We start from the raw sequence: 20,209 nt of genomic DNA on the forward strand, positions 1-20,209 counted from the left end.
TAATTAATATTATTATATGGTATTATTAGTATTATATTGTATAACATTATAATATTATTATCAATATTATATGTATATACAATATATTATATTATTAAAACTGATATAAAAATATTATATTATAAAACTGAGGGCAGGGGCCAGGTAAATGACCTTGGAGGGCCGCATCCGGCCCCCGGGCCTTAGTTTGGGGACCCCTGATCTATGTCATAGGTGGGCAATATGGACATTTGATTTCATACATCCAAACATTTTTGCTCATGGATCACCTGTTTCACACACCCATGTTACTGTCACAGAAAAGCAGCATTTGCCCTTGCATAATGGCATTTTATTATTATTTTTAAAAAAGACACATTCTCCCATAATTCATTTATAAAAACATCTTTTCTCAACACACTTAATAGAAAAGATCAGCAATCTCAATCTAAGCACCAAGGACATCCTGATCAGCTTCGATGTGGTGTCCCTATTTACCAAGGTCCCGGTAGCTGACACCCTCACACTAATCAAACAAAACTTCCCAGAAGACATCACAGCCCTGTTTCATCAATGCCTCACCACTAGCTACTTTCAGTGGGACACTGGATTCTATGAACAGAAGGATGGAGTGGCCATGGGTAACCCTCTCAGCCCAGTAGTAGCAAATTTCTATATGGAATACTTTGAAAAACAGGCCCTAGAAACAGCACCAAAAAAGCCAACTGTTTGGTTCAGATATGTAGATGACACCTTCACAATTTGGAGCCATGGAGAAGAAGAACTCAGCAAGTTCCTGGACCATTTTAACAGCATCCGCCCAAACATCCAATTCACCATGGAAAAAGAAAAGGAAGGAAAACTGCCATTTCTAGATGTTCTGGTCATCCGCAAACCCAATCAACAATTGGGCCACACAGTTTACAGAAAACCTACACACACAGATAGATACCTTCATAAAAACTCCAACCATCACCCAAGTCAAAAAAGGAGCACAATCAAAGCCCTGACAGACCGTGCACAAAGAATCTGCGAACCTCACTTCCTCCAAGGTGAACTAAACCACCTAAACTGGGCTCTACAGGCCAATGGATACTCCACCACAGACATCAGAAGAGCTGCAAGGCCAAAAACAAGCCATGAGAGTCAAGACAAAGATCCACCCAGAGGAAAGGTGTTCTTACCATACATCAAGGGAACCACTGACCACATTGGCAAACTGATGAAGAAGCACAACCTACAAACTATCTACAGACCCACAAAGAAAATCCAACAAATGCTACGGTCAGCGAAGGACAAGAGGGATCCTCTCTCTTCTACAGGAGTCTACCGGATACCATGCAGCTGTGGACAAGTCTACATAGGGACCACCAAACACAGCGCCAAAACAAGAGTCAAAGAACATGAAAGGCACTGCAGACTAATTCAACCAGAGAAATCAGCCATAGCAGAGCACTTGATGAACCAGCCTGGACATAGTATATTATTTGAGAACACAGAAATGCTGGACCATTCCAACAACTATCATGTCAGACTACACAGAGAAGCCATTGAAATCCACAAGCATGTGGACAACTTCAACAGAAAGGAAGAAACCATGAAAATGAACAAAATCTGGCTACCAGTATTAAAAAACTCTAAAATCAAAAGATGAGAACCAACACTCTGAGGGCAGAGGACAGCTAATGACTGAACAAAGGATGCTCCCAGGCAAGAGACAAAACTTTTCCAATGCTAATTAGAGTGATTAACTGAAACATTAATGCTGGCTTCCCAGTGACAAAGGATTCTTGCCACACCTTGGACTCTACACAGATATATATTCTTTCCTTTCCTTACTTAGTTTATCCATACCTCACAACCTCTGAGGATGCCTGCCATAGATGTGGGCGAAACGTCAGGAGAGAATACTTCTGGAACATGGCCACACAGCCCGAAAGACATACAACAACCCTGTTTTACTATTTTGTTTTGTTTGTTGTAAAAAAAAGTAACATCAAGGAATTTCAATAATAAAAAAACCCTTGTCGAGTTAAGACCAGCTTAAGCTTTGGCTTCAGCTCCCAACGATACTGGAAGCTGAGGTTGGTCAGTAGGATATTCAACAAACATCACAAGTTACATTTGTTTAAAATTTACCATATATACCCGAGTATAAGCCGACCCGAATATAAGCCGAGGCACCTAATTTTACCACAAAAAACTGTGAAAACTTATTGACTTGAGTATAAGCCGAGGGAGGGAAATGCAGCAGCTATTGGTAAATTTCAAAATGAAAACAAATACCAATACAATTACATTAATTGAGGCATCAGTAGGTGAAATGTTTTTGAATATTTACCATATTTCAAAGAAAAAGAGTAAACGAGCTCTGTAAGTGGAAAAGTGGGGTCAACAAAAACAATATGGGATTAACAATAACATAATAATAATAATAATAATAATAATAATAATAATAATAATAATAATAAACTTCATTTGTACCCCACCGCATCTCCCCATGGGGACTCAGGCCAGCTTCCAACATAGTAACAGGCAAACATTCAATGCCTATATAAACAATGCAGAGCTAGATATAGATCTATAATTATATATACTAATTTCACATATGCATTTTCCCCTGAAACTTTTGCAAATCCTCTCTCTATATATGTGCATTTCCCTCCTGCAATATTTGCAAGCCCAATATATCTGTTTATATCTATCTAGACATCACTATATGTGTGTATGCATTTCCACTGCAATATTTGCAAGCCCTATATATCTACATTCATATCTATCTATCTATCTAGACATCTCTCTATAAAGACTTGCAAACATATGAGGAGAAATTCATATATAAAATTAATGTATATAGAGAGATACAATTATTTAGGTACATAAGGACTGCAAAGGATTGCAGGGGGAAATGCCTATATATCTCTAGCAGAGATTAACAAATATTTCAGGGGAAAATGCTTTTATAAGAGTGAGGGAGGCTTTGGAAAATGAAACACACTGATAAAGGAAGAGAGAAATATATCATATATTGCAAGCAATGGCCTCCAGGCTTCTGCTGCCTGGTTTGACCTTGACCCCAATATAAGCCGAGGGAGGCTTTTTCAGCTCATAAAATGGGCTGAAAAACTCAGCTTATCTTCAAGTATATGTGGTACCTTCCATATATCCGCCTTGGAAGGCTGAACTGCCTTCAGCCCCATTCTGTGGAAAAGGCAACATATAAATAAAATAATCCATACTTTCCCTTTATTTTTCACAGTAAAATGCAGATAGGGAGGATGGAGAAGGTAGTCCAAAATCAGGTTGTGTACTGCATTATGAAACATTCAGGCATTTGGTGTGTTGCTACATTTTTCCCACTTCCATTATAAGCTGCCAAAATGGGTTAAACGAAGAGACACAGGCATCTCCTCTGATTCTATAGGGATAAGAGTGGTATTTATATCTAATTCTTATTACCATTGCAGTGATGGTTCTAATAAGAAATGTAAAAGAGGAAATTTCACAAATATGCATGAATAGTTTTCTTAATACGAGTAATCCCCACGTTGCGAACAAGATAGGTTCTGTAGGTTTGTTAAGTTGAATTTGTTTTTAAGTCAGACCAGGTACACTTTTTAAGCGGAACCTTAGCCATATATGTGTGTGTTTTGGATAGTATAGGGAAGGGTTAATACCCCTGTGGTGCTTGTTTTGCTCTTTATGCCCCTGTTCTGAAGATTTCCCATCACTTTCTTTTCCTGCAATAATTGGATTTGGAAAAATGTGACTTTTTGTGGAAACAAGGATTGGTGATAAAGTTTCAGTTGAGACACCTTTCCCCGTTAACTCTTCCAGGAGTGGATTTCCATTCCTTGGGGCAGATTTCTCTCACATCCTGTTGTCTTAACTATGAGTCATTTGTAAATTGGATGTTTGTAATTTGGGGACTTCCTGTATATAGATGTAATGTAAAAAACAAACAGTAGCATCAATTATGAGTGCTAAGCCAAACATTCATTTATGGTACAACTGTAGACACATTTACTGAAAAGTTCTGTTGAATTCAATGGGATGTGTCACTTGGATTATGGCTAAGGAATAAATGATTGCTAAAAATAAGCCTAGCTTTGCCCTACAAAGAGTAATAATGTCATACAGCAAGCAATATTTGGATGAACAGTGACATCTTGATTACTAAGAAGAATAAGAATTATTTTGAACAGCAAAATGGTGTAGGAGTTGATGGTAATTGGTGCTCTGGAGAAATGTCTAATACAATGCTGTCAAATATCTAATGCCAAGTGGTGAAACATCTTTGAAGAGTATGAAATGGCCTTTAAAATGCAATCACCATCAATAGGGAAGGTTATAAAGAAAATAGATAGATACCGCTACTGTGTTGCTGTTTTGAGATACGCAATGCCCAATTTACCATAGTGGCCAAAGTTGTTTGCTGGGGTGGATGCAGAGCATGGGAGTTGCTCTCAGCCACCACATGGCATCCTCTTCTTTAATTAGTATAATGCCAAGTTTTTAACTTTGTGGTTTTTTTAAAATACGTTATAACTGTATTCTCAATTAGCTTCTGACACGATAAATAAATTTTATTAATGCTATTATGGTCATCAATCAATGATTGAACAGAGGTAGGCTGCATGTTCATTGGCTGATAGGCCTGAGCAGACTGTCTTGGTAATTTCCACTCTCAATTCTGTACTAGAGTGAACTCAGACAATCCACTATGAGCTTTGGTGGAAGGAAAGGCTAGAAGCGAAATTGTGCCCAGGAAGCCATGGTGAGTGAAGGCAGTGGCAATCACAGTAGGTGGCAGCAATAGCATGGACCAAAGAAGTTGTGACAACAAAGAAGACCGTGACTGTGGTGGTGGTTTCTTCAGCAGTTGTTCGTGGTTTGTTCAACAGTGGCAATTTGCTCAGCATTGTGCACAGTGGCAATGGCTATTGTCTACTGTCCTTTCTGCCAGCTGGCATCAATAGAAGGCATAAATAGAAGTAGGCTGGGAGGCTGGAGTTAATTTCACTGCCCTTTTAAGGACCTAGAGGAGTGCATGGATTTTGTCTTCTTACTTTGGAGAACTGAACCTTGCCCCATCCCCCTATTTTATTATGAGATATTCAGGACAACCTTTGTGATGACATTCTTTGGTGCAGTGGCATTCTTTTGTGCTCTGGTGGTTTTTCCCCCCAAAAGGAGACAACTGAGGATGTGCAAGAGGAGAGGAAAACAGCTTGTACATGGGTAAGAAGATTGAAATGGATTGGCTGGACCTAGGTTTCAAGGAAGCATGTCTGCTCCCCCTCTATTCTGCCTTGGTCAGACCACACCTGGAATACTGCGTCCAATTCTGGGCACCACAGTTGAAGGGAGATGTTGACAAGCTGGAAAGCGTCCAGAGGAGGGCGACTAAAATGATTAAGGGTCTGGAGAACAAGCCCTATGAGGAGCGGCTTAAAGAGCTTGGCATGTTTAGCCTGCAGAAGAGAAGGCTGAGAGGAGACATGATAGCCATGTACAAATACGTGAAGGGAAGTCATAGGGAGGAGGGAGCAAGCTTGTTTTCTGCTGCCCTGCAGACTAGGACACGGAACAATGGCTTCAAACTACAGGAAAGGAGATTCCACCTGAGCATCAGGAAGAACTTCCTCACTGTGAGGGCTGTTCGACAGTGGAACTCTCTCCCCCGGGCTGTGATGGAGGCTCCTTCCTTGGAGGCTTTTAAGCAGAGGCTGGATGGCCATCTGTCGGGGGTGCTTTGAATGCGATTTCCTGCTTCTTGGCAGGGGGTTGGACTGGATGGCCCATGAGGTCTCTTCCAACTCTACTATTCTATGATTCTATGATCTTAAAGAAATTTCTAGATATCCAGACTAGTGGCCTAGGCTCATTCTTTACATGCAGGGATAGGATCCCTCTCACGAGATTCCAATTCATCGGCGTGCTTTGTTTAGCATTGGAAATGCTGGCACGTCTGATATCAGATTTTGGAGCTATTCATTCAGGATAGGTGCAGTCATGGTAGCTGATTGTGGGCTTCCAGAGGCTACAATACAAAGAAATCCATACATAGACTCAGAATTGGCAAGAATCAGTAAGATTCATTTGATTTAGTTTCAGGACAGGAAATGAAGCAGAGGATTAGAAGGTGCCATCTGGCAATGTAAACTCAAAGTGTGCCTAAGAGTGCATGGCTGAAAAGAGGGCATGTCAGGAAAGAAGGAAAGGCAAAGGGAGTGCTATGAGTAAGGAATGGAGGAAGAAGAAGAGTAAGGGCCCTTCCACACAGCCATATAACCCAGAATATTAAGGCAGATAATCCACACTGCCTGCTTTGAAATGGGTTATCTGAGTCCACACTGCCATATAATCCAGTTCAATGTGGATAATCTGGGATTTTATTCCGCTGTGTGGAAGGGGCCTTAGAGTTAAATGGGACTTCCCTCAATGTATTTTCTTGGCCTGAGAGACCATGGCTGGGATCATTTCAGCTGGTGCCTCAAGCCATCACTAGGGTATCTAACACCAAGCCAGATTTGGGGGCTCATCATAAACAGGTGGGTTGGTTAATGCCTGAATCCAGACCCATGTATGGGGTTAATCCTTGACTACAGTTGTAACCAAACAAAGCTTTGGCCCATTTTTCTTTAATCAATGTGTCTGTTTGGTCTTTGTGTTTGGCATGCAGAGCGAATCTTGCACCTGATCACACAACCTTTTTTTCACTTAAAGACAGGAAGCACAGAAGAAAAAGAACAGAAGCAATTTCATTTGATTTAAAGGGAATATGGTGGCAGATACAAACACAATGAAATGAAGATCAGTTTGATATGAGTATCAGTGTATCCATTACAAAACAAGGTCTTAATCTTGACTTCCCAGGCCCCTTCTACACTGCCATAAAATGCAGATTATCTTCTTTGACCTGGATTATATGGTAGTGTAGAAGGGGCCTCAGAATCTCTCTCAGAAATAAACTATGGCTGGATCTACACTGCCCTATATCCCAGGATCTAATCCCAGATTACTGATTTGTACAGGAGTATATGAGTTTCCACTTCCATATAATCTGCTATTATATGGGATCAGATCCTGAGATATCGGGCAGTGTAGAAGGGGCCTTTTTCATGCTTAAATTTAGGGCCCTTCTACACTGCCATATAATCCAGAGTATCAAGGCAGATAATCCACATTATTAGTTTTGAACTGGATTATCTGAGTCTACACTGCCATATAATCCAGTTCAAAGCAGATAATCTTGATTTTATACAACTACGTAGAAGGAGCCTGAGATGCTCAGCTCCTTTGTGAACAACTAAATATCTAATTTATTAGTGTCATTATATCAAATTCTAACCTTTATTACATCTCTCCTTCATGTGATATTGCCAGCTAATTACTTTGACAATTTAGAGCTTTCAAGATGTTTTCCCATATGGGCTAGTTGCATATCCATTTGTTCTTTCTTCTGTTCCTCCAGATGATATTTACACTAGACATATAATTGATAAGATTGTCGAAATAGTGAAAATTAATCCATCACAAGAAGTATTTTGTCTGGGCCACCATTTCTCAAGTTCTTCTTTCAAATCAAACTATATGACATTTCAAGCCCTTCTAATGAACAGGAAATATAGGGACAGTGGTTGCTGGCTAGAAAATGATTGAAGCCCTAAATAATGCATGTTAGACATCCAACTGCTGACAATCACAGGCTGGTTGCTTTCTTTGTTCCAATCAGAGAAGGTGAGAGGGGAAAGGTAGATTATATTAAATGAGAACTAAGGTAAACCTGGAGCAAAGAGTCTTTGTGCACACTGTAATTTCTTGTGGGAATGCCATAACAACAACAACAACAACAACAACAACTTTATTCTTATATCCCGCCATCATCTCCCTGAAGGGACTCCGGGCGGCTTACAGATGGCACAAGGTGCCTAAAAACAACATAAAAGTGAACACAGTATAAAATACAATAAAATAAAACACATGCAACATATAAAACATCAATTCAGACACAATTAAGCTGTGATCCTCTAACCATGGGGGTAAATTACTGGCACCATGGTTGGGGTGTAAACATTGGAATAAAAAGTAAACCGCAATTCAACCGATTTTCTAAGCATGACACTTGAAAAGCTGTAGAGGAGGCTGTGAACAATTATTTAAACTATGTGCCCCATAGTATAATATTTTGCTGTCAGTGTGATTTAACATCTATATGATGCTATTGGGAGCACTCAAAAGGGTTTTGGAGTAAGCTACCATCAATACAATGATGACACTCAGGCCCCTTCTACACTGCCAAATAATCCAGGTTATCAAAGCAGAAAATCTACATTATCTGATTTGTTTAGCCATTTCTACTTGCAGAAGGAGCCAAAAGGAAGCAAGCAAAAGGCAGCATGCACCAACACGTTGCAGTAGCTGGAGTTTTCTTGGAACACTGGCTTATCATGACTCCCAAACCAAGAAGTCCAAACTCCTTCTGTTACATTAAGGCTGAAATAGTATGCATAAGGGCCGGGCTGTGGCGCAGGCTGTTGAGCAACCAGCTGCAGCCAGCTGCAATGAATCACTCTGACCAGGAGGTCATGAGTTCGAGGCCAGCTCGGAGCCCCGTGTTTGTCTTGTCTTTGTTCTATGTTAAGGCATTGAATGTTTGCCTTATATGTGTAATGTGATCCGCCCTGAGTCCCCTTCGGGGTGAGAAGGGCGGAATATAAATACTGTAAATAAATAAAATAAATAAATAAATAGGTGGGAAAATAAGTTCAATTACATACAGTGGAACATGTTGTGTCAATGATTACAGTTGAAGTATTACGTCTGGTATGTCTTACATCCAGCACAATTTTAACAGAATAATGCTAAGCAAACATTACTGCACATTGATAACAGTAATATGAATAAGATAAACCCCATACTGAATTTTGACACTGAAAAGAGAAATGGAAAAGCCAAAGGTAATGAAGTATTAATGTGAGCAAATACATTCTATTTATTTCCCTCAACTCTACTAAATGCAGAGTGACACATGAGCACCATGAAGGTGTTACCAAAGGAATATGCTTGTTTACTTGAATGAGAAGATATAGGTTTGTACCAAGTCCTTTACCCATTTGGTAGATGGCATAGCTATTGCCTGCTGACTTCTCAGGTCAGCATGAACCTCTATACAGAGGAAGCCCTGATCTGTGAAAAAGAAGCTTCCATTTAAATGGCTATGCACACAAAAACATCATCCTACAGATAAATAGTTCCCAAATTTGGTGATCCAGATGTCTGGACTTTAATCTCTGACCATTGGTCAGGCTGACAGGATGTTTTAGAAGCTGAAGTTCAAAACATCTGAAGCACCAAATGGTTGAAAGAGGCAAATAGTGTTGCAGATGTGCTTAATGCGATTTCTGCAGGAATGATTATGCAATATGGATCATGTTTATGTTGGAGCTAGAGTGCTAGCTGGCACAATCCTTTCTCTATGTAAATAAGTAGTAACTCTGCTAATGTCCACACAATCCTTTGAATTAGTCTGCAATATAGACAAAGATAATTCAATGACGATTAAATTTAGTTTAACCTCTCCAATGATAAATCATTGATCTGAATCCTTTTGGTAGTCCATACTAGACTAGACTTATATAATCAGTGGAATTTATATACATAGTGATATGCCATTCAGTGATCAGTGATCCATTTGATCTACTTTATTTGGGAAGGCAAAAGGATTCAGGGATAGATCCAATGGGCCTACTTTATTTGGGAGGCCAACCTTGATTCTCAAAGACCATTATTTGTAAAAGTGGGGTTTTGTTTTCTGACCTTCTGAAATGTCCTTACACCCGCCAGCTATGCCCTCGCTTAGCTCTTTATCCACTCTTGCCCACTATGTATTGAAATACCTGGCACAATTAGCACTTTATAGTTGGCCACTAAAACGCTAAATCCTGGCCATTGTATGCAGATTTATTGAGTCCTGCTATTTGGTTTTAAATGTTCGGTTATGTGTTGGTATGATTATCTGTTTTATGCACTTTTATGTTTAAAATGTTTTAACTGCTGTATATTTTAACTGACTGTATGTTTCCTGATATCCTGGAAACCACTCTGAGTCCCCTGAGAAAATAGGGAGGTGTACATATATATATATATATATATATATATATATATATATATATATATATAAAGTATTATTATTATTAATTGATTTTTAAAATTAATAATTGATTTTTTTTATTATTGGTTAGATGTAAGTAATTTGTGGAGCCCCGGTGGCGAAGTGCGTTAAAGCACTGAGCTGGAGACCGAAAGGTCCCAGGTTCAATCCCCGGGAGCGGCGTGAGTGGCCGCTGTGAGCTCCAGCTCCTGCCAACCTAGCAGTTCGGAAAAATGCCAATGTGAGTAGATTAATAGGTACCGCTCTGACGGGAAGGTAACGGCGCTCCATGCAGTCATGCCAGCCACATGACCTTGGAGGTGTCTATGGACAACGCCGGCTCTTCGGCTTAGAAATGGAGATGAGCACCAACCCCCAGAGTCAGACATGACTGGACTTAACGTCAGGGGAAAACCTTTAAACCTTTTTACTAAGTAATTTGTCACAATTGTATATACACAACCAAGTATTATTATTTACCTCATATAACCCATTCAGTTGATTACATTTTATCTTTTACAGTTCAATATATCTATTACTTATACCTATCCATCTCCCCCTCCCTCTTTCTTTACCCCCCTCCATCCAGGAACAGATGTAACTCTTCTCATTGGTTTATATTATGTGTTCAGTCATGAAGATTTTTTGGGTTAAGATCCTTATGTTTTCCTTTCCCTTTCACTCTGACTATAATCTCTTTCCACTTTAACTTCAAGTTCTCCTTTGGATGACCATTCATATCTTTTCAGATATATAGGCTTGGAGCATATACTCTGATAAATATTCAAGCCATTTTTTAAATTCCTATTTCCCTTCATCTTTCCATCTTAAGGCAACTGTTGCTTGGGTGGCAGCTATCATATATTTTGGATTTTAAGTCTGGTCTTTATTCCTCTCATTACCCTTCAATTTGTTGGGTAAAGAATTGTTTTTGTTTATTTCAGTTTTTCTCTTTAATAATTCTTCCTACTCATCCTTAATCATTTTGTAGAAATTTTGTAGCTTTTCACAATCCCACCACTGTCCATTTACAGTAGATACCTTTCTTAGCAGATACAAATCTCATCTAGTGAAGGATTCAGTTCACACCATGGTCAGCCAGTTGTCTATGGACGTGCAAAACCAGGGAATGAGTGAAAACCATCTATGTTCCTCAGCAGATAATATTGACAGCTACACTGATACTGGGAAAAATATTGACCACTGATAGCTTCATCTACATCACTGTATCTTGTGATGTAAAATTCCAGTTTGTTTATGTGATATCTGACGTACTTCCCTTTATCTTTAAATGTGCGCTATGCAGCTTCATTGGATGACCCAGGGCCTAGCATTAAGAGGAGAGAGAAAATATCTAAGGCTCAGACCTTGTGCTGAGTTGCAGCATGAATATTTAATTTTGATGGGGGAATAAATGAGAAGCAAAATACCGTTGGGCATCTGCAATGTGATTTTCCTTTCATTGCGGAGAGGCAACCCATTCTCATCTGGGATTAGAAAGTCTGAGTTTTCTAGTCATGCCAAGAACCTGAATGTCTTTGAAATTGTGATCAAATGTGCTTGGGATGGAATAAATTAAGGGGGGGACGGACTCAAAGTACTTTGCAAGTTGTCATGCTCTTTGCTTTATGAAATAAAGCTTAATAAACTGAGGACACGATTTGAAAAGTAGGAAATTATCTGAATATATTAAATTGGTATAAAATTTGGTGGCACAGGATATGGGCTAGAATTGATGCAAAAATCAAAACAGAAAATGGAAGAATGCTAAAATGCCCATTATGAAAGCAAGTTTTAAAGTTTTTTAAAGTAAGTTTAGTAGCTCTATAGATTTTATGCTCCAAAATAACATGTACTGGAAATAGTATAAGCTTTGCTCTTAGCTACAATGCAGTGTTAATTGCAAACTTCATATTATACTCTTGTAAATATAAAGAAAGTATATAAAATTTAAACTCGGGTAATCAAGTAAGTAAATGATGAATTCATGCCAGATTAGCTTTGACACATCTGTAAAGAATAGTTGGGGGCCCTTCTGCACTGACCATAAAATGAAGTCTGAAGCTACTTCGAGTTCGTGGTGGACACAAAAAATACACTGGCAATGTGCACTGCAGCACACATCTAAGGGTATATAATGCATTTTTGAAGTCTCAGAAAAGTTCAAGTTCAACCAAAAAATGTATCGTAGCAGATGCCAGTGTATCCCCGATCAAGGATTAAATTGCTTTTGGAAAATGCAAAGTGCCTTGTAGACACCTGCCCCTGATGAAGGGCATTACAAATCCCAGAACTGGGGCTACTGAACAACAACCCAAGACCATGGCTGAGCAGGAAGGGGCTAACTGATTCCCCTTAGAGGTGTAATTGATTACCTATGCTCTTACCTGTCACTTTTCCTTTTCCATTGATCTCTGGTGCACTGATGCGGATCTCTGCAGGAAATGGAAAAATAAATCTGCAAAACAGTTTGAGGCCAGGTTCCATGGTTAAAGTAATCACCTTCCTGGCCTCAAACTGGTTCCGAGCATGACAATCTAATCACCCCCGCAGTTAAGCCAGTTTCTTCAAAAATGGATTATAGCATCAATGTGGAAGCACCCTCAAGAACTCCTTAAGGGAGATTGCCTCATCTAACCATGTATTCTACAAATAATCCCATAGATGACCTGACAAGACACGTATAAAGACAAGAGTATTGAAATGCAATTAACATAGCTGCAAACACTTTTACTAACATACCTTTTATAAAAAAATCCTGAGGGTTATTCGTAATTACAACTCAGTTATCCACACATGATTTTTATTATATATTCAAGAAGCATTTTATCTTGCTGTCAGTGTTATTACTAGTTGTCTCATTAAGAGAATTCAAAAGAAGAATACAGAAAACGTTTTGATAGTTCTGTTTGTGATTTGGAGCTGTTTCATCTAGCAACTTAGTAAAAGGCTTTGAAATTGCACAAAAATTGCACCTTTAATATATGTGTTTATAGAGAGGCTTCATTGCCATTAATTATGCTCTCACTTGGTTCCTGAACTTTGACAAATTTCCCTTTTTAAATTGCAGATAACATTTTTCACCAAAAGAGTTTGCTAGTTCTTTCAAGGGTGCTAAATACTAATTATGATTATATAAACATGTAACCCAATCTCTTCCAAAACACATATGTATCTCATAGTATGCTAAATATATTTTTGAAAATATGGTGTATGCTGTCTAATTAATAGGAATTATCCTTCAACACACAGATTACCTACCTAGAATACTATCGCAGCATAATACATAATGTACACTCTACGTGTACAACAATATGCAGTTAATGAACATGGACTAGCTTCTGTAAACAGCTTGTTTGTAGAATTTGCAAATAAAATAAATAAATAAAACTTTATTTATACCTTGCCCCATCTTCCCAAGGGGACTCAGAGTGGTTTACAACTATGCTAAATGAAATCTGAAGGTAACTGAAACAATACGGAATAAGAGAGAAAACCATCCCCAAAAACAATACTCAGTGCAATCCAGCATAGCTATGCTGAGCCATCTAATACCACCTTGATTTACCCCAGGCATTTAATAACCCCAGAGCCAACGAATCCTACCCTCATCCCATGCCTGGAGAGCTCAGAGAAGCATCTGGTTTTATCTGGTTATATCCCTGTAGTAGCCAGACACAAACCAATTACCAATGAGTGGAGTCAATAGTAGATTGTGGTCTTGGTGAGGGAGAGTTGGTGACCACCTTTTTAAAGATGATACAAGCACTTCTCATATGGCAGGCAATTTATTGTTGAAAAGAGCAAGACCACTAACTGCTTCTCCACAAGAATCCATCTGCCTATTTATTAGTTAACAGCAGTGATAGTAATGCCCTTGAAGTCTTTGTGCAAAGTTTTACTCTTTTACCTCCTGAAAAGCTGGAAAGAACAGCATTTCCTAGGTTGGCCAAAACTTCAGAAGTCAAAGTGAGAAAGACAATCACTCTGCAGTGAAAAATATTACTGTGGCCAACTCAGTATGGCGCATCTGTAAATGCTCGTGAAGTTGATATGAAGAAGGGTCTTGAATATGGAATTTTAAAATTAGCAGTTCTCCATCCTTTTTAAAATTTGATTTTCGAAGTCCAAAATTGATTCAAAAATATTGTTTGTCCCCCCCCCCCCCCGCCCCCAGGTTTCTGGCAAATCATTTCTATGCACCTGGAGGATGCAAGGACTATCTTAATGGCAACTTGGTCACTATCCCGGACATTTGGGGTCCTGTAGCCCAAAATGTTTGGGATGGCAAATGGGGATTCACCCCAGGTAATTCTGGTTGGTCCTGAACAACCCAGGAATGAGTCCCTACAGGCCCAATACTGCATTAGACCCAGGCTTTTCAGGAAAGCCCAGATGTAATGAGGTATTTAATTAATTCAGAATATTCCAGGTTATTCTAAATTAGTTTGTTTTTACTGGGGGCATCGTTTGGAGTGGGGTGAAACTCACTGTAATGGTGGAACACATTTAGCATTCTTAGCCCACTGAATTTCAGAACATTTCACTTATCCATGGATAAGTATGAGTGTGGCATAATGTCTCTTTAAACCAAAATGCCTTTTACTCCAGCTGTATGTATTTAATGAGTGGAGGCTCCTGTGTTTGGCAGTCTTTGCTAAGCTGTGTTTGTGAAGAGACAAACTTTGCCTCTGCAGCCTTATGCTCACAACTTTGTAGATACTTCATATACTCTGTGTTATAGAACCTATGTCACTTCATACTAGATGATACAGATGTTTTCATATCATTTATGATTTAGGAATCAAAAAAGGAACAAAGCTGAATACACTTATTACTATTGTAACAAAATGATCTTGTTCATGATAGTAACTTCTAATTATGTTATCTTGTATTTTACTAATGACATTAGGTATTAAGAGGAACCTTATTCTCTTTCACAAAATACAATATTCCCAACATTAGAACACTCTCTTTTGCTGTGCTGATTAAACCATGAATTTGGAACGCAGAGACAGGTGTAAGTCATATTAATCATTCATTCCTTCTATTAATTCATTTTGGAGGCATAACTCAAGCTCCCTTCAGAACTGCTTAAGGAATAGGAGACATAATGGATTCGGTGCAATAAATTGCATAAAGCACACAATATATTGCCACTTTTTTGAGCTCGAGGTTCACACCAACCTACCCTTTACTTTTCTATCTACTGTGGCCATTCAGCATATCCAACAGTGAATATTACAGGAGCTGCAGTTCCTGGAGGGCCATAATTGACTTCCATGCTATAGGAAGTTTCAAAATTTATTTCAGTGCAGACAAACTCTTTAAAAACTTGCCCATAATTACACATGAGTAAAAACTAACTCAAAGTATAATTCATTCTATTTGCAAAAGTAAGGGCTAAGAAATCATACACAGTGCCTAACAGAAGTCAAAATGTTAAGAGAATTCAAATGCACTTTGAGAAAGTCAGAATTTGCAATGGAATCAAGACATCTCAATGGAATTGAAATCATTTCTGGAAAGGGTAACAGTGAAGAGCAGAATGCTGAGATGTTATTCTTACATTTCCTCTTAGCACACAAAAATAACAGATCAGTCAGGGAAGCCTTAAAAGGAGATATACCAACACTAGTCCTTGTTTCTAGTGTTCTAAAACTAAAACATGCCACTGCTATTTCAGGTTGTATGGGGATACTCAAGCTCATGAAACGTTAGCCAGTCATTCAATAAGAATATTCTAAGAATGCTGCCTTCTAGTCTTTGACAAAGAAAGTAATCCATTAATAATTTTTCTATAAGCCACCTCCAGTATAAACAATGGGGCATTTATGTCTGCTCTTCCTTTTTCCAGCTTTTATGTTAAGAGCACATGTTTCAGTACTGTGCTTTGTGTATTGTCCTCATATTTCTTATATTTAATTTTTTCATTGCACACTGATGTATTGATAAATTAGCATACTTAATTATTTAAAATTACCAGTCATGTTCCATTTGGATGCAATTACTTCTCACTGCAGTATTACCTCCTGTCCCTATTTGTTTAATGTGATGCTTTCTAACCAGAGGCATTTTTCTATTCATGGCATCTTGATTTATGACACAAGAACAGTATATCCCTACCAATTACTTGATTATAGAGGCTCTCAGTAGAATCTCCAACTGCAGAATCTACATGCATGCTTTGCTACATGCATGCTCAGTTTTTAATAAATGTGTGTTTACTGAACCTGCAGCTGAGGTATAAGACTGAAGTTATTATATTACAGTACTTAAATCCTTCCATTCATCTTTGTACTGGCTGATGTGTATGAAACATATTGAGAACTGTTTTCAATTGCTATAGTCTTAATATTACTCATTCATATGTATGGATATCAGAGGTATTATATCTGAAATGTGGGAGCACCACTTGTGCAAGCAGTTGCAAAGACAGATTGGTCAAAGATCATAGCCAAGGAGGTTTTAACAATTCCACTGTAGTAATTCCACAATAAACTACCACTTGTCCCAATATTTTTGAGACCACTACTGTCACTATGTTTTCTATCCAAATTCACCTTTTCTGTTGTCTATGTATATAATTCTTTTCTTTTAGAATTATCTCTACTTGTAGAGTTGTAGTATCCAGGAAGCAAGTATGACTATGATGAACAAGAAATTTAAAATGATATATGGCTATTTTTTCAGTAATTATACTTCAATCTAAAAACACTTGTGCTTCACCTATACATTTGCATACACTGCTAACAATTACTTAACTATCTAATGCCATCTTCTCTCTGAGTCTCTTCTTGCTCACTCCTTAGAATTCAGTCTCCCCCTTGCCTTTGTCTGCTCCAAAACCTCATCCTATCTGACTCTCTCCTCCACACTATGACCACTATAATTCCAGAGCATATCCATGAAAAGTAATCTCTCAAAATCTGTGCAAGGCATCCCAAATTCAGAACTGCTAAATAAATTATATAGACCACAGTCCAGCCATCTCAATCGTAGGTTCACATGTGCTAATGTCACCAACTCTGTTTCATGAAAAAAGTTCAATATATACAATATTCATTCAAAGGAACCAGAAACGCCATGGATACTTGAGTGAGGAATACTTTCAAGAAGCAATAACACACATCACAGCATTTTCTGAGGAGTGTAACCATACCCACAGTTCATCATCCCTTGAATGTTGTGCGTACTGAACATACATTTCCAAGATGGGTGAAGTCATAGACTACATTAATAGTTTGGCCAGCACTTGAAAACAATTGCCGCTGACATAATTACCATCTGTCAGCTGCAAAAGGCCCACCCTACTCGGATCTGAACACATTGTTCGCTGATACATCACATAGTCCTAGACACTTGGGAAGTGTCCGACATGTGATGCAATACAAAAGCCAGCATAGTGATCTTGGTCGCTGTGTACTCATCATGTTGTGTATCTAATAATGATAATGATGATGATGATGATGATGATGATAATAATAATAATAATAATAATAATAATAATAATAATAATAATATAATCCATCCTCTCTCCTGGGGGGGGGGGACTCAGGGCGGTTAACAAGCAGACACATTTTGACACCACTTTGTTACTTGCAACTGTAGCTTTGTTATTTATTTCTCAACAAGCACCTACACATTTATATGGGGTAAAACAACTAGGCCATAGAGAACATAATTGTAATTTAAGGAATTAATAAAATAAACACCCCCTTGGTGAGTCATTTTTTGAAATAACATTTTTCAGAAGATTTTTGGGTTATTGAGCAGATGAACACTATTGATGAGAGGATCCTATTAAAGGAGGACGTGGGGTGGATCCCTTTAGAATCCTGAATGAGGAACCTGACCTCCTTTTACACTTGTAATTTTTTTGATAATTTTATGACGATTCCTTTTCCTCCATCATCAATGCATCTCCGTGATTCTGAATGTTTCAGCCATTATCTCCCTAAATAAGATAGTTTCCATGATTTTTATTTTTTATTTTTCAAGAAATAAAATTTCACAAACTTCTACATGAAAAATAAAATACAATTTTGTGCAAAAATATTTCTCCATCTAAAACATTTTTGATATTGCTGCTGTTTATGGAAGACGTGTCGACTTTATATTTTTATTAGGATGGAAAAATTCACAGTAGTTGACACTTTTTAAGAAAATGGAATGTCTTTATCATTTAAGGATGCCCCTTAATCAAGGTTGGGAATATTTGTGGATTTTCTTAACAAAACTATGACAAAAATATTAGGCCAAAATCTCGTTTTTCATTTGAGTTATTCTTCCTTTTTCTCTTTCTTCTAATGCCTTTTTGCTTTGTTACTTTTTCTCTTTCTTCTAATGCCTTTTTGCTTTGTTACTTTGTTACTGATCACTCAGAGTATTCACATAGTCGGTGAATATGAATTTTCTTAGATCTGGCTCTGAAGGCGAATAGCACTGATGAAGGGAACTTGTTTATGTCAACTTATTGCCAGATCCAGCACATGGCTGAGGAGTGTTATGGGAGAGCACATATAGGTTGCTTATAAATGCTGGAACAAAAAAATTTACCATCTTGTGTGAATTATGGGAACACCTGAAGTGGAAATGGTAGTAGACATCTATTCTACAGCTGATTTATTTTAAAAATTATTAATAACAGGATCAATTCTGTTGATAGTTCTAAACAGAGTAGAGTCACTGGACCAAATTTATTTATTTGTTTCTTTCAACATTTATTTTAATTGCAAAGGAATATGAAGTGAATTAGAATGTTTAACCAGAGGAAAAAAGAGAAAGGCACATTTGCTTGAAAACCATAAAAAGCATTTTATTCCGTTAGCAGACTCTTTAAATCAGTTCAAGGGATTAAAAAGATATTGCTATTCTTACCAATTGTTGACCTTGTACACCCCATGCTGCATACTGTAAAACTGAGTCCTCTACTTCCGGAGGGTTTAACTCCAAAACTTCCCTTGAAAAAAGGCAAACATTTTACTTGATCAACTTGCAACATTACACAGTAAAGAACAGTTTCTATATAACATTATCTTACCTTGTATGCATGTTATATATCACATATGAAGCTGTATAAGAATAATGAAAAACCTGTAAGACAAGAAGAAAAAAGGAGATATGAACATCACACACACATATATCAGGGACAATTGTTATTGGGTTTGCTATATATTACATCGTCCAGATTAGGCTGAGCAAAGTACATAGTTTATTCCCTTTTTGTGGCTAATGTTTGGTATCTTTTGTACTTAGTTCTCCCTGCAACAGTTAAAAATGTATTTTACTATTAACTTGAAAAATAATACTAAAATGGTAACTTGCATCCTTGAATAAATACCATTGGTAAAATATCACAGGTAAATTTTCCATGCATCTGCTTGATCATAATGCTTTCCAAGGGAGTCAGTTCATGCATCCAACTCTACATAATAATAAAGGATGCAGTAATTAAATAATGAAAAGTCAAGTGAGGTATATCAAAAGTCAAGTGAGTCTTCAATGTTCCTGGAAACAGACTACAGATTTTGGTTGTGACTACAAAATAAGAGATAGTTGAAATTATTCCTTTGGGTTTTTTTTTCTTAACAATTGAGTGTATATTTTTAATACCAACAATCTGTAATTTTTCTTTGCTAAAATAACACTTGTTTTATAATAACTATGAATCATGCCTGCAAAAACACACAAAAAACCCAATAATTGTACACAAAAATAAATTCTTGGACTCTTGACCCAAAACAAATATCTGTGAAGCCCATTGCTAACCTGCCACACATACATACTTACACTTCAGACCTTATTTGTTACATTTAATAATCATTACAGAATTCTTCAAAGAAAAATCTGATTGACTGAAATGCTGCATGTGATGAACAAATATTGACAGAGGCACCTGCTGAGGTGACAGGGAAATCCACAAGCGCCATTAGGAATCCATTTGGATCCATCAGTTTCCTGGGTGGATCATCTGAATTAATATCCTATGGCTGTGGAAGTTTTATCCCGGTGAGTCTAAACCTGACCAGGTAATGATTGGTCCATGACAATGGAACTGTGGAGATTTTCTCC

The 20,209-nt window shown here is 37.8% G+C and overlaps 1 protein-coding gene across 3 annotated transcripts in view; it reads right to left on the minus strand.

Moving 5' to 3' along the window:
• Positions 1-20,209, minus strand: part of dpp10 (dipeptidyl peptidase like 10) — a 798,815-nt gene that overhangs the window by 79,808 nt on the left and 698,798 nt on the right. For all 3 annotated transcript variants that reach the window (XM_008109652.3, XM_003214894.4, XM_008109657.3), the window contains exons 6-7: positions 19,179-19,231; positions 19,016-19,097 (exon numbers count right to left, since the gene is read on the minus strand). In XM_008109652.3, the coding sequence (XP_008107859.1) occupies positions 19,016-19,097; positions 19,179-19,231 (135 nt within the window). The remainder of the gene's footprint in view (positions 1-19,015; positions 19,098-19,178; positions 19,232-20,209) is intronic.

Source organism: Anolis carolinensis, chromosome 1 (assembly GCF_035594765.1).
Source record: "Anolis carolinensis isolate JA03-04 chromosome 1, rAnoCar3.1.pri, whole genome shotgun sequence".
Lineage (NCBI taxonomy): Eukaryota > Metazoa > Chordata > Lepidosauria > Squamata > Dactyloidae > Anolis > Anolis carolinensis.